A 15,739-nucleotide genomic window follows, 5' to 3' on the forward strand; every position below is an offset into this window, starting at 1 on the left:
GGTGAATGTTTTGGCTTATAAACAAAGCACAGAAAAAGCAAGGTAAAATGTGAGTTGCTGGGAGGGAGGGGTGTGTGCTTGAGTTTAGAAGGCATAAAAGGAAATCATCAATAATGCTAAAGTTACTGATCATAGGGGGCCTTGAATATAATGCTTACCTAAAATGGTCTCTATTTGGTAGATTATAGAATTTATTGACAGATACCACATAAAAGAATGACAACTGTAATTTATAATTTTCAGTACCGGCCTAAGATTAGAAAAAAACTGGTAAAAAAAAGAAGACATTTAGAGGACTAAGTAGTAGTGCAAGTAAAGAATGATGAGAGCTAGGGATGGGAATGAAGGAGATAAGTCTTTTTAACCTAAGAATACTCGAGATCTGGGATGGCTGGGTGACTCAGTGTTTGGGACACCTGGGTGGCTCAATGTGAGCATCTGCCCTCAGCTCAGGTTGTGATCCCAGAGTCCCAGGATCAAGTTCCACATGGGGCTCCCTATAAGGAGCCTGCTTCTCCTTCTGCCTGTGTCTCTGCCTCTCTCTGTGTCTCTCATTAATAAATAAAATCTTTAAAAAAAAAAAAAAAAAGGAATATTCACGATCTGCTTTGCAGCAAATAGTGAAAAGTGAAACTGGGAAAATGATTCTGTACCATAGATTACACATTTGCTTTTATCTGATAGGATCATCCTTTTTCCTTAATTAAGTTGTATATATTATGTAGTATCCAGTTACTGTGACAAGTTGAGGATGGAGGTGGGAAGGAGAAAGGACAAGTAACAGAAACTTTTATTGTCCAACCCCTAATTGCTCTTTTTTCCTCCCAGTGTCTCCTTTTCTCTTGGGCCGAGCACTTTGGGCTGCCAGTCGGTTCACTGTTGCTATGTCCCCTGAATTGATCCAGCAGTTTCTACAGGCAACAGTTAGTGGTCTTCATGAGACACAACCCCCATCGGTTCGAATTTCTGCCGTGAGAGCCATCTGGGGGTGAGTACACCACCTTAGGGTGATAAGAGCTATTTTAAGAGAAAATTAGTCAGAGTAGAAGTCCCAGACATCATTTGGCCAGTGGATTATGTTGCTTGGAAATTTCTGACGAAGATTGCCTACCAAATGGCAAATGGGCAGGAAAAAAAACATGTCAAGAACAGGGCTTCTTTGAGTCCCAGATATATCCTGTTCCCTTTTGTTCCTTATTCCTTTAAAATTCATTCCTGCTCTGGAAACAGCTAGACCAACTCCCCTTCTTAGAAAAGTGAAGAACCAAGAGATAAATAACATACATAGGATTATACAGTGAAGAATTATAGAAGCAGGATTAGAGCCCACATCACTTTGTTGATTGATATCTCTGTTTTAGAGACTAAATTTGGGGTAATGTGGCCTAGTAACAGTGCTTATTTTTTCCCAGTTTTACCTCTCTTTTTCACAGCTAGTATACTAGTGGCTCAACTAGTCATTTATTTATATTCCTACCAAGATCAGAGGGAGCATTGTTTTTTTAAGTAACATTTTAAAGTTCAAACTTAGAAGTCTCAGTTGAATCCTAAAAACTACCTAAAATCCTAAAAATACAAAATTCATCTTCTACCTACTGGCTCTGTCTTCTTACCTCTTGAAGCGGAGATTGAGATGTTGTGTATTATTATGTATGTCTTTAGAAAGTATTGAGGTGAAATAATTAAGCAGGATGGCTGAATAAGATGCCCCTTGTTTATATCCCTCCCTCAACAATATGTTGGCATCTGTTGATGGACAACAGTGCTTTTGTGGGAGCTGTGAGACCCAGAGAAGAGACTATAAAACCTCAGTGCTGTCCAAGAACAAGGAGAACCATTTTGAGAAGACAGGCCCATACCCAATGACTGATACGCCAACCCTAGTCCTGGCTGTAGCCCCAGACATCGCTCCATGCTCTTGGGGGCTTGGCTCCTACCCTAATTGGCTTGGATTCTATCACCAGCACCACACATCAAGTATCTGGGAGGATCTTACCCTACTGGGTGTTGAAGAATAGGAATATAGACCTAAGTCCCATCTGCAGACCTTGGAGTAGCCCATGAACTGGTTCCACCCCCTCTCAGCTGTAGTCCAGGAGAGAACACAGATTTAGAGAATCACCCATGGATGAGAGAGCCTTCATGGAAGTCCAGGAGTCCAGCAGAAAGATTCCAGTACAGCACTGGAGCCAAAAAATCCAAGACTGGACACTTTAAAGGGGGTCAGTCAGTAAAGACTGGAAGAAGTAACTTACTTCAAATGTGAAAACAGCAACACAAGAAAGACTTTAAGGAACATGAAAAATCAAGGAAATGTGATAACACAAAAGGAGCATAATAATTTTCTAGTAACTGACTCAAACAGAGATCTGAGATAAACCTAATAAAGATTTCAAATAACTATTTTAAGGAGCTCAGTGAGCTATAAAAAACAAAACAGTGAAATCAGGAAAACAATATATACACAAAGTGAGAATTTAAAAGAAATAGAAATCATAAAAAAGAACCAAGCAGAAATTCTAGAGGTGAAGAATGCAACGAATGAAATAAAAAATGGAACAGAGACCATCGAGAGTAAAACAACTCAAATGAAAGAAAAAAGCCTGTATAATAGAAGACAGGATGTTTGAAATTATCCACTTGAAGGCAAGAAATAAGAAATGAAAGAGAATGAAGAAAACCTATGTGAATTTTAGGAAACCATTAGGAGAAACCATCTGTGAATTGGAGCTCTGGAAGGAGAAGGGAGGTAGAAGGCAACAGAAAGCTTACTTAAAGAAATAATGTCTGAGAACTTCCTGAAGCTGAGGAGAGATTGTACATCCAAGTTCATGAAGCTAATATTTCACTCCAAAATTTCAATTCAAAGTGATCTCCAACATAATAAAACTGTAAACTCAGATGGCTTTGGGATGCCTGGGTGGCTCAGTGGTTGAGTGTCTGCCTTCAGCTCAGGTCATGATCCCGGCGTCTTGGGATCGAGTCCTACATCATTCTCCCCCGCAGGAAGCCTGCTTCTCCCTCTGCCTGTGTCTCTGCCTCTCTGTGTGTGTCTCTCATGAATAAATAAAATCTTTTTAAAAAATAAAATCAGATGGCTTTTAAAGCAGCAAAAGAAAAACATTTCTCTCATATAAAGGAATACCTATAAGACCATCAGCTGATATTGCAGCAGAAAACCTTGCAGACCAGGGGAGGGTGGGGTGGTATATTTAAAGTGCTGAAAGTAGAAAATGTCAACCAAGAATACGTGGCAAAGATGTTCTTTAGTCTCCCAAACCTTAGGGAATTCTTCACTTACAGGAAATACTGAAAGGAATTCTTCAAGCTGAAATGAAATTAAAACGTGAAATATACAACACATTGGTAAAGATAAGTATAAAAACAAATTCAGAATACTCTTAACTCTGTAATTGGGCATTGTGTTAACCATTTAACTCTAAAGGACAAAAGTATTGAAAATAACTACCTAAATTTGTTAATGAATATACAATATACAAAATTAAATTGTGACATTAAAAAATTAAATTGTGACATTAAAAACATAAAAGAGAGGGAATAAAGGGTAGAGCTTTTGTATAGAAAGTTATCAGTGTGAAATAAACTGTTATATCTATAAATGTTTTATGTAAGCCTCACAGTAACCACAAAGCAACAATCTACAATAGACAACAGGATCAAAGGATTCCACTGTGGGAAGTCATAAATTCACAAAGACAGCAAGAGAGGAAGAAAGGAGCAAGGGAACTTCAGAAGAGCCTAAAAACAGTAAGATGGTATTAGTAAATACCAATCAAAATTACTTTTTTTTTTTTCTTTTTTGAGTAGGCTCCTTGCCCAATGTGGAGCCAGCCCAGCACGCTGCTTGAACTCAAGACCTGAGCTGAGATCAAGAGTTGGACGCTTAACTGACTAAACCACCCAAGTGCCTCTCAAAAATTACTTTAAATATAAATGGATTTAAGTCTCTAATCAAAAGTCAAGAGTAGCTGAATGGATTTTTTAAAAAGACCCAACTTAAATGCTGTCTATAAGAGACTCACTTCAGGATACACATCCTCAAAGTGAGGGTTGAAAATCTATTCCATGCAAGTGGAAAGCAAAACAGAACAAGGGTAGCTGTATTTTTATCAGGTAAAATCGACTGTAGGTCAAAAGCTGTACAAGAGATTAAAAAAGTTATTATGTAATGAAAAAGAGGTGAATTCATTAAAGATATATAACATTTGTAAACATATATACATTTGGCATTGGAGCACCTAAATATATTAAACTAATACTAACATCTGAAGGGAGAAATAGACAATACATTAATAGTAGGGGACTTCAATAATGCACTTTCAACAGTGGATAGATCATCCAAACAGAAATCAATAAGGAAATATTAGACTTGAGTTATACTTTTGACTAAATGGACCTGATAGACATAAACAGACTGTTCCACCCAAGAGCAGAATACATGTTCTTCTCAAGCACACACAGAACATTCTCCAGGAAGGATCATGTGTTAGGTCACAAAACAAGTCCTAGGAAACTTAAGATTAGAATCATACCAGTTGTGCAGCCCAGATGGCTCGGTGGTTTAGCGCCTGCCTTCGGCCTGGGGCATGATCCTCGAGTCCCGGGATCGAGTCCCACATCAGACTCCCTGCATGGAGCCTGCTTTTCCCTCTGCCTATGTCTCTGCCTCTCTCTCTCTCTCTGTCTCTCATGAATAAATAGACAAAATCTTAAAAAAAAAAAAAAAAAGAAGAATCCTACCAGTTGTCTTTCCTAATTACAGTGAAGTAACAGTAGAAATCAATTATAGGAGGAAAACTGGAAAATTCACAAATAGATGAAAATTAAACAACATTCTCCTAAATAACCAATTGAAAAAGAAATGAAAAGTAAAATAGAAAAACACCTTGAAACAAACAAAAATGGAAACCTACCAAAACTTATGAGATGCAACAAAATCAGTTTTAAGAGAGAAGTTAAAAAAGAGAGAGAGAGAAAAAAGTTTATAAAGATAAATCTCTAAGAAAAAAATGGAGGGGGGTTCCCTGGGTAGCTCAGTCAGGTAAACATCTGCCTTTGGCTCAGGTCATTATCCCTGAATGGGGAACCTGCTTCTCCCTCTCCTTCTGCTGTTCCCCCTGCTTATGTTTTCTCTGTCAAATAGATGGATAAAATCTTGACAAAAAGGGCGGGGGGGGGGATCTCAAAAATTTAACTTTATATCTCAGGAACTAAAAAAGGAAGATAATAAGCCCAAAGTTAACAATAGGAAGATCGGAGCAAAAATAGAGACCAGAAAAAACACAGAAGAGACCAATAAAGCTAAAAGCTGTGTATTTTGAAAACAAAACTGACAAACTCTAGGTAGACTAAAAAGAAATGAGAGAAGACTCAAAATATAAAACCAGAAATGAAGGGCACCTGGGTGACTCAGTTGAGTAAGCTTCTGGTTCTCAGATCAGGATTTCCGGGTGGTGAGATCAAGACCTGAATCGGGCTCTGCACTCAGCAGGGAGTCGGCTTGAGGATTCTCTCTCTCCTCTGCCCCTCCCCTCCTTGCACATGTATGCATGCCCTCTCTCTCTAAAATAAATAAATGAATCCATTTTAAAAATCAGAAATGAGGGCAGCCCCGGTGGCGCAGCGGTTTAGCGCCGCCTGCAGCCCAGGGTATGATCCTGGAGACCCGGGATCGAGTCCCACATCAGGCTCCTTGCGTGGAGCCTGCTTCTCCCTCTGCCTGTGTCTCTGCCTCTCTTTCTCTCTCTCTCTCAGTGTTTCTCATGAATAAATAAATAAATAAATCTTAAAAAAAAAATCAGAAATGAAAGAAGAGACATTATAACTGATACCACAGAAATGCAAAGGACCATAAGAGACTACTATAAACAGTTATATGCCAACAAATTGGATAACCTAGAAGAAATGGAGAAATTCCTAGAAACATACAGCTTACCAAGGCTATTCGAATCATGAAGAAAGACCATTAACAAGTAAGGATATTAGATCAGTAACCAAAAACCTCCCATAAAAGAAAAGCCCAGGACCAGATGATTTCACAGGTGAACTCTACCAAACATTTAAAGAATTAATACCAATCCTTGCTCAGACTTTTCCAAAGAAACTGAAGAGGAGGGAGCACTTCCAAACTCATTTTATGAAACCAGGATTACCCTGATTCCAAAACCAGACAAAGATAGCATAAGAAAAAAGAACTACAGGCCAACATCCCTGATAAATATAGATGCAGAAATCCTCAACAAAATATGAGGAAACCAAAATCAATGGTACATTAAAAGGATCACAATTATGATCAAGTGGGATTTATCCCTGAGAAACAAGGATGGTTCAACATATATAAACCAATAAATGTGATTTATCACTGAATGGAATAAAAAATAAAAATCATGATTATCTCAGGAGATTTAGAAAAAAATCATTTGACAAAATTCAGTATCCATTCATGATAAAAACTCTCAACATAGTGGGTATAGTAGGAACACACCTTAACACAATAAAGACCAACTATGACAAACCTACAGCTAACCCCATACACAACAGGGAAACCCTGGAAGTTTTTCCTTTAAGACCAAGGGTAAGACAAGGATGTCCACTCTCACCATTTCTATTTAACCTGGTAATGGAAGTTTTAGCTAAAGCAGTTGGGGAAAAAAAGGCATCCAAATTGGAAAGGAAGACATAGAATTGTCTCTGTTTGTAGTTGATGTGGTATTATATATAGAAAACCCTAAAAACTCCATCAAGGAGCTGTTAGAACTAATAAATGAATTCAGTAAACTTACAGGATACAAAATACACAAAAATCAATTGCATTTCTAATAATGAACTTTCAGAAAATTTTAAAACAGTGCTGCTTATGATTACATCAAAAACAATAACAAGCATAAATTTAACCAGGTAGATAGAAGATGTGTACACTGAAGAGGCACCTGAGTGGCTTCGTCAGTTAAGCATCTGACTTTGTCTTGGATGATGATCTCAGGGTCCTGGGACTGAGTCCCACATCGGGAGTCTTTTTATCCCTCTCCCCTAGCCCTTCCCCCCACTCATTTGTGCATTCTCACGCATGCGCGCGCATTCTCTTTCTCTCTTTCTCTCTCTCTCTCTCTCCAGTAAATAAAATCTTTAAAAAAAAGGACTGTATACTGAAAACTAGAAGACACTGAAGAAATGTCTGTTTCTGAGACATTGAAGAAAACACAAATAAGGTGGAAAGATAATTCTATGTTCATGCATTAGAAGAATTGATATTATTAAAATTTTCACACTCCTGAAAACAACCTACAGATTTGGTACGATCCTATTAAAACTCATAGTGGCATTTTTCACAGAGCTAAAACAGTCTTAAAATTTGTATGGAATCGCAAAAGACCCTAAATGGTCAGAGCAATCTTGGGAAAGAAGAACAAAACTGGAGGCTTCACACTCCCTGATTTCAAATTGTATTACAAAACTATAGTTATCAAAGCAGTGTGGTGTTGACATAAAACAGATACATAGATCAGTGGGACAGAATGCAGAGCCAAGAATAAATGCACACATATATGGTCAATTTATAACAAAGGAGCCAAAAGTATACAATGGGAAGAGAATAGTTTCTTGAAGGAATGGTGTTGGGAAAACTGGTCAGCCATATGCAAAAGAATGAAACTGGACTCCTATCTTACACCAAAATCAAATCAGAATAGATCAAAAAAAAAATTGAACACAAAACCTAAAATCATGAAACTCCTAGAAAAAACATAGAAGTTAAGATCCTTGGTACTGTTTTTTGGCAGTGATTCTTTTGAGTTTGACACCAAGAACAAAGGCAACAAAAGCAAAAATAAGTAAGTGGGACTACATCAAGCTGAAAAGCTTTTGCACAGTAAAGGAAATCATCAACAAAATGAAAAGGCAACCTACAGAATGGGAGAAAATATTTGTAAATCATTTATCTGATAGGGGATTAATATTCTAAATATATATATATATATATATGAAAAAATCTCAATGGCAAAACAATCCAGTTAAAAAATGGTAGAGGAACTGAATATACACTTTTCCAAAGAAAACCTATGTGGCCAACAGGTAAATGAAAAGGTGTTCAACATCTCTAATTATCAGGGAAATACATATCAAAACCACAGTGAGATAACACCTCACACATGTTAGAATGGCTGTTATCCAAAAGAGACAAGATAACAAGTATTGATGAGGACAGAGAAAAAGGAACCCTTGTGCACTGTTGGTGCTGTAAATGTATATTGATGGGAAAGTAAAACAGTATGGAGCCTCCTCAAACAATTTAAATAGAACTACCATTTCATCTGACAGTCCCACTTTTGGGGAAATATCCAAAGGTCATGAAAACAGGATCTAGAAGAGCGAGCACTCCCATGTTCACTGCTTGTTGTTTATGATAACCAACATATGGGAACCTAAGTGGGTGTCAGCCGATGAAGGGATAGAGATGTGGTACACATATGCAATGGAATATAATTCAGCTGTGAGAAAGAAGGAAATCCTGCTGTTTGCAACAACCCGCATGGATCTTGAAGGCATAATGCTAAGTGAAATAAACCATACAGAGAAAGACAAATACTGCATTGTATCACTTACATCCAGAACCTAAAATTAAAAATCAATTCATTAAAAAAGAGAACATTGGGGCACCTGGGTGGCTCAGTTCAGAGTATCTGACTCTTGATTTCAGCTTGAGTCATGATCCTAGGGTCTTGGGATTGAGCCCGATGTCGGACTCCAGGTTTAGCATGGTTTCTACATGTCCCTCCCCCTCTGCTCATGCACGTTTGCTCTCACATTTCTCTCTCTCAGTCTCTCAAATCTTAAAAAAAAAAAAAAAAAAGTTGCTGGAGGGTGGGGATATAGGGAGAGGTTAAAGGGTACACTCTGTAAGACGAAAGGTTAAAGATTTTATTTACAACAATAAATCCTCCAGAGGATTTATTATAGATTGGAGGATCTAATATAAAATGATTATAATTGATAACACTTGATTATATATAACTGAAATTTGCTAAGAGAATAGAACCTAAATTTTCTCACAAAAATAAATATATGACATTTTGGATATGTTAACAAACTAGATTGTAGGGGGAGCCTTTCACAGTATTTTATATATATATATATAATCAGATCACCACAATGTATACTTTAAATATCTTACAGGGTTATCTGTAATTATACCTCAATAAGGCTAAAAAAATTAAGTTAAAAATTAGTTTATAAGTTTATATTACTTTTATAATCAGAAAAAAAATGTGGGGAAAACTTAAGAATGTCTAAGTCTCCAGCAACATGGGCGGTAATTTGCTTGAAAGGTGAAGCAGATCTCTGGAAAGATAGCTAAAGCTTTGCACATCAGAGAAATGGACACTCATACATGTTTATAAAATTTTATATAACGTATCAAAGGCTGGATCCCTTGACCCACATCTGTGGATCTCAGTTACTTTCTTCACAGCCAGGTTTCTCCAGTCGATCGTTTCCCAGACAGTTACAATCTGGCTTATGTTCTTATCATATCACTGAAACTGTTCTTTCTAATGTCATTAGCAACCTTTTAATGGTCGTCACACTGCCTTTGATTTTCTTTTGCCCTGGTTTTAATGTGTTCTTCGATGTCATACTTTGTATCATTGCAAACTGCCTGAAATCATTTCTGAAATGAGATACCGATCAACAAATACTTTTACTTGTGTCACATTTCTCAAATAATGGTTACGCCAGCCTTTCTCCAGAGCTCTAAATTGATCTATCTGCTACTTACCAATACCAAGGTGCCTATATCTTCTAAGTATCTGAAAATAAACACATCCACTACTGAGCTTACTGTTGACTCCAAGACTGCCCTACTATATTCTGTTTCAGTAGAGGAAATCGGTACCAAAAAAAGAAAGAAACTAGTACCTTTAGATCTTATACTTGAGAATTTGTATCCCCTGTTTCAGTAAAAGTGGAGATCCCAGATCTCTGCCTTTTAGATCTTGGTTCCTCAGCCTTTCGTCTCTTCTCTGCTACTGCTACTAGCCTAGCTTGTATTCTCAACTGCTTGTGCCTGAATTGCTGCCATAGCTTCCTAATTGATGTCTCTGCCTCCAGCCTCCACTACTGCAATCGGTAGTATTTTAGCTGTCTGTTCTTTCTAAAGTAGAAACCTGATGGGATGTCCAGGTGGCTCAGCGGTTGAGCATCTATCTGCCTTCAGCTCAGGACGTGATCCTGGAGTTCCGGGATCGAGTCCCACATCAGGCTCCTGCATGGAGCCTGCTTCTCCTCTCTCTGCCTGTGTCTCTGCCTCTCTCTGTGTCTCTCATGAATCAAATAAAATCCTTAAAAATAAAATAAAAACCTGATATTTTTGCTCCTATGATGAAATTCTCACAGCTCCAGTTGTGCTCCTCAAACTGAGATACAGGTACCCAGAAGAAAGTTGTCCTGTGCTAGGTGATCCGGGAAGCTGTGGGACAAATCTGTAGCATCCTCCTGGAGTTTCAGTTTTGCTTGAAGACTCTCGGGGAGGGCAAAGAAGGTATTAGGAATAGCTTGTAAAATAGTTTAAGAAACACTGACTTCCAAAATAAAGTCTAACCTTCCTTAGCATACAAGATCCCGTATGACCTAAGCAGATGATGCGATCTCCATGATCCACCAGACTGGATAGTCTCAAGTCCATCGGGAGGGCAGAGTAACTATAAATCTTTAGAGTGGAGAAGCAGAAAGGAGGAGGTGGAGAGAGCATAATTGAGCTAGAGAGATGGATGTAAAACCTAGCCTCCAGAGTTGAGAGCTGACCAAGGCCAGGTGACAGATTAGCCCTTAAGGAAAAGTTAGAGCAAGGTCAAATTAAAGATGGAGATGTTACGCACCAAGAAACAGAAAGTCTGGGGCATCTGGGGGGCTCAGTCAGGTAAGCATCTGCCTTCAGCTCATGTCATGATCCCAGGGTTCATGCCCTGATCCCAGGGTTCATGCCGGTGTATGGGCTCCTTGCTCAGCAGGGAGCCTGCTGCTCCCTCTCCCTCTGCCTGCTGCTCCCCCTTCTTGTGCTCCCTCCCCCTCTCTCTGTCAAATAAATACATAAAACCTTTTTTTTTTTTTTTAAGATTTTATTTATTTATTTATTCATAGACACAGAGAGAAAGAGGCAGAGACACAGACAGAGGGAGAAGCAGGCTCCACGCAGGGAGCCTGACGTGGGACTCGATCACAGGTCTCCGGGATCACACCCCAGGCTGCAGGCGGCACCAAACCGCTGCGCCACCGGGGCTGCCCAAACCTTTTTTTTTTTTTTTAAAGGAATATATAGTAAATTCTGAAGGATATGATTAAAGCAGTGACCTGAAGAATTATAAAGCATTTAATTAACATCTTAATGTGAATATCATGATATGAGAGTGGGAGAAAGGTGAAAATTTAAAGGAAATAGCAGAAATAAGCATAGAGGTGGTGGTGCTGATGTTTACAGACCACGTCACAGAAAGATGTAAAAACTAACTCTGTGAGTAGCTTCATAAAGCTACACATATAAATGCTGTAACCTATGACGCCAACTGGAAAAACTAGGACTTGAGGCATCCACCTGTGAGTAGTTCATGCTTCTCTCTCTGTCTCTAGTTATTGTGACCAACTGAAAGTCTCGGAGAGTACCCACGTGCTTCAGCCCTTCCTCCCCAGCATCCTGGATGGCTTAATTCACCTAGCGGCCCAGTTCAGCTCAGAGGTCCTCAACCTGGTGATGGAGACCCTGTGCATCGTCTGTACAGTAGACCCAGAGTTCACAGCAAGTATGGAGAGCAAGATTTGCCCCTTCACCATCGCCATTTTCCTGAAGTACAGTAACGGTATGCCACCAGGACTGCGTGTTGACGAGGGGCCCCAGAGGGAAGGTTGTGGCTGGGGAGTTTACGTGAAACCTTCCCCTGGGTCTGACGGTCTTAAGCATCATAAGCAAAGAATGGCTTTCACTCAGCAAAGAGGAGGGCCATGCTGGTATTCAGGAGCGTGAAAAAGTAGAGTACCTATTCCTGTCACTCTCACCTGCAGTCAGAACTGGGGGAAAAAGACGATGAGTAAAGGGTTAACAGGCAAGAGGTGCACTTCAGAACTTTAACAATCAAGTAGGAAATTGAGCGACGACATCAAAATCTTCCTAAAAGAAGAGACCTGCGGCTATAACATAGAAAGTGAGGTACTAAAGAAATAGACCTGGATGGCGTACGTGGAGGGTTATGAACAGTGGGGTTTATCACATGGCTTTTGTAGTAGCAAAACTTTAGAAGTAATAAAGAAAGATTAAGTACATTTATTATATTCATAAAGTGGAATACCATGCAGCCTCCAAAAATCAAACTTCAAAGGAATAGTTAAAGCCATGGGAAAGTGCTCACATTATAATAAGAGAATAGATGGTTTACCAAACTGCATAGAATATAATCCCAAATTCTGGATTTTAGACAAGGATAAATTTATGGATATGTATAAAGAAAAAATGTATCAAAAGGATGGGCAGCCCAGGTGGCCCAGCGGTTTAGCGCCACCTTCAGCCCAGGTCATGATCCCGGGGTCCCTGCAGGGAGCCTGCTTCTCCCTCTGCCTCTCTCTTTGGATTGCTCACGAATAAATAAATAAATAAAATCTTAAAAAAAAAAAAAATGTTCAGGGTAGATGCCTCTAGGTGGTACAATTCCAGGTGTTTTCTTTCCTTGAATACTCTCCTACATTTTAAGCTTTCCAGTGGGGAGTGTGTATTATTAACACACACTTTACTTGTGTACTGCTTTATTACCAGAGGAAATATTTGTCTTTGTAGAGGGAGCACCAATGTTAAAATAAAGGATATATAGAGATAGGAGTTACATAATATATCATAGTAAACATTTTATTTGATTTGCTCTTTCACTTAAAATGTGTCCTGCAGAGATTTCCACATTGCACTCTTAGAGATCTCTCATTCTTTTAATTTTTTTTTTAAAGATTTTATTTATTCATGAGAGATACAGAGAGAGAAAGAGAGGCAGAAACACAGGCAGAGGGAGAAGCAGGCTCCCTGCAGGGAGCCTGATGCGGGACTGGAATCCTCCGGACCCAGGATCAGGACCTGACCCAAAGCCAGATGCTCAACCCCTGAGCCACCCAGGCGTCCCTCTCTCATTCTTTTGAACCATCAGACAATACTCCATAAGATGGCTGTGTCATAATTTGCCCATTCTGTTAATGCACATCTAGGTTGTTCACAATTTTTTTTTCAAAGCAGTGCTACAGTAGTCTTTTAACATGTATCTTAGTACACTGCACACTTTCTATTTTTTCCTGCTAGATATAGGAGTTGTTCTTTAAAAAGTAAAGTAGGTCAAGCTAAAGTTTCATTTCTTCCTAGGGCTCTGCTTTTTTGAGGGTTTTACCTTTTGCCTTGGAAATGCTTTGGGCGTTCTTTTTTCTGTCATGACTACCCCCTGGGAGATGTATACGATTCCTCTCCAACATGGGAGAACCTGGCAGTCAGTGTTTTGGCAGTCTTGGAAACTTTCATGTCTTCTTTTACAATGTTCTTTTATAATGTTAAATTTTTTTCCTTAAGCCTTTGATTTTATAATCCAGGTTTCACAATAAAATCATTAAACGATTTGCCCCAGAAAAGGAGCCAAATTTCATTTTAGGAGTCCCTGTTACCGGTTTCTGGCTTAATGAAACCACACATACTCTGGCTCTTGGAGATTTAGCATCTCTCCTATTCTTTCAGGTTATTCATACGGCCTCACTAGGTCCCAGGTATGTGATGTGTAAGCAAAAGTTGTTAACTTAGGTTAGGGCCAAACAATAGGCCTCATGAAGCCAGAAGCACATGCAGACCATTGGGTGAGGGGTTCTGTGTTGCCTTCTCTACTTCAGATCCTGTCGTCGCCTCGCTGGCTCAGGATATCTTCAAGGAGCTGTCCCAGATTGAAGCCTGTCAGGGCCCGATGCAGATGAGGCTGATTCCCACTCTAGTGAGCATAATGCAGGCCCCGGCAGACAAGATCCCTGCAGGACTGTGTGCGGTAAGTGGTTACAGGACACTGGAGTGGGTGTAGGTGTAAGAAAAAGAGCGTGCACACGCTCTGCAAATGTCCCCTGCGGATCCCACCTCGCTGACCGGAAGCCAGTGGCCTTAGAGATTCAGAGGGTGATTTTCCTGGGCTACTTTGCCCAGAGGACAGTAGGTGATTCTTGAGGCTTTAAGAAAATGGTTCTTCTTGTTCCCGAGTTGCCCTCAGTGAATTAAACAAGTGCTAACACGGTGCCACTGAGTATGTCACCCGACTCTCTGTCCACTCCACTGCCATTTACCGCCCACCCTCCTATCTAAGCAAGCAGTGAGCTATCAGGAGGCTGAGAGCACTATCTACTATCTAATTATTCCTTTCCTTCAGAAACTTTTATTATTGAAGATTAACAAGCTTTCTTTTGGCTGCTGTGTTGTATCCACTCAATAAGGATCTTGGTTGTTGGACACCCCCAACCCCTACCCATGAGGCGGTTCTGATTCTTTCTTTTTCTCTTCTCTCCTTCAGACGGCCATTGATATCCTGACCACAGTAGTCCGGAATACAAAGCCTCCCCTTTCCCAGCTACTCATCTGCCAGGCTTTCCCTGCTGTGGCACAGTGCACCCTTCACACAGACGACAACGCCACCATGCAGGTACCTGAGCCGTGGTGATTAGAAAAGGGAAGATAGCTCCCCAGCCATGGGCTTGCAGTGGCCTGAGAGAGCGAACACAGTCCCATGCTTTTGAGATCCAGGTCTCTCAAATCTGTATTTAACTGAGGAACCCAGGAAGGGTCCAGACTGCAGAAGCCAAGCATTCTCTGCTTTGGGATATGTTGTAATCTTAAAAGGGATGGATGCCAGGCATGCTTCCCATCTGTATCTGGGCATTGCTAATGTGGATGAGATTACAGACCTGTAGACTTGAAATTCTAAAGCAAGTCTTTTCTGACCTTGCCTTATCAGCAAGATGATAAGCCTTTGGAAATCTCTAGGCAGACACTGATTCATATAGGTCTTGTTTATTCCCATATAGAGCTTTGGTATCTGTAATCACTGCTTGCATCTTAAACATGTTTTTCTAGTACTGGAGGTAGATCTTTATGGTTAAAACTTCGTTTACTTGGCCAATATCCCTTGTGATCAGAAATAACCATTTTTGAGATAGTTGATTAGGTGAAGCAAGGATTGAGAAGTGCTTGGCTCTATCTGTAACAGTAAACTCCTGACTCCAACAGTATATACCCACCACAAACCCTGTAGGCTCATCACTCTTATGAGGCATAAGCCTCTAAGAATAACATTTGCCCGTACAGACTGAGGGCCTCCTGACATCTGTTCCCACTGTTGCTAATCTTGTTTGCCACCTTTGTCTCCCCAGAATGGTGGAGAATGCTTGCGAGCTTACGTGTCAGTGACGCTGGAGCAGGTGGCCCAGTGGCACGACGAGCAGGGCCACAATGGGCTGTGGTACGTGATGCAAGTGGTGAGCCAACTCCTGGACCCCCGTACCTCAGAGTTCACTGCGGCCTTTGTGGGTCGCCTTGTCTCCACCCTCATCTCCAAGGCAGGGCGGGAGCTGGGGGAAAATCTGGACCAGATTCTTCGTGCCATCCTCAGTAAGATGCAGCAGGCAGAGACGCTCAGTGTCATGCAGGTAAGAGGACAGTGGGAGTTGGGCTTTCCCA

At 40.2% G+C, this 15,739-nt stretch overlaps 1 protein-coding gene across 4 annotated transcripts in view; it reads left to right on the plus strand.

The window, feature by feature from the left end:
- The window catches only part of IPO9 (importin 9), a 55,957-nt gene that overhangs the window by 36,043 nt on the left and 4,175 nt on the right, over window positions 1-15,739 (plus strand). For all 4 annotated transcript variants that reach the window (XM_072733477.1, XM_072733478.1, XM_072733479.1 and 1 more), the window contains 5 exons: window positions 829-988; window positions 11,641-11,867; window positions 13,915-14,063; window positions 14,577-14,705; window positions 15,433-15,708. In XM_072733477.1, coding sequence (XP_072589578.1) covers window positions 829-988; window positions 11,641-11,867; window positions 13,915-14,063; window positions 14,577-14,705; window positions 15,433-15,708 — 941 coding nt within the window. The remainder of the gene's footprint in view (window positions 1-828; window positions 989-11,640; window positions 11,868-13,914; window positions 14,064-14,576; window positions 14,706-15,432; window positions 15,709-15,739) is intronic.

The sequence above is a fragment of the Vulpes vulpes genome, chromosome 13, assembly GCF_048418805.1.
Source record: "Vulpes vulpes isolate BD-2025 chromosome 13, VulVul3, whole genome shotgun sequence".
Classification (NCBI taxonomy): Eukaryota; Metazoa; Chordata; class Mammalia; order Carnivora; family Canidae; genus Vulpes; species Vulpes vulpes.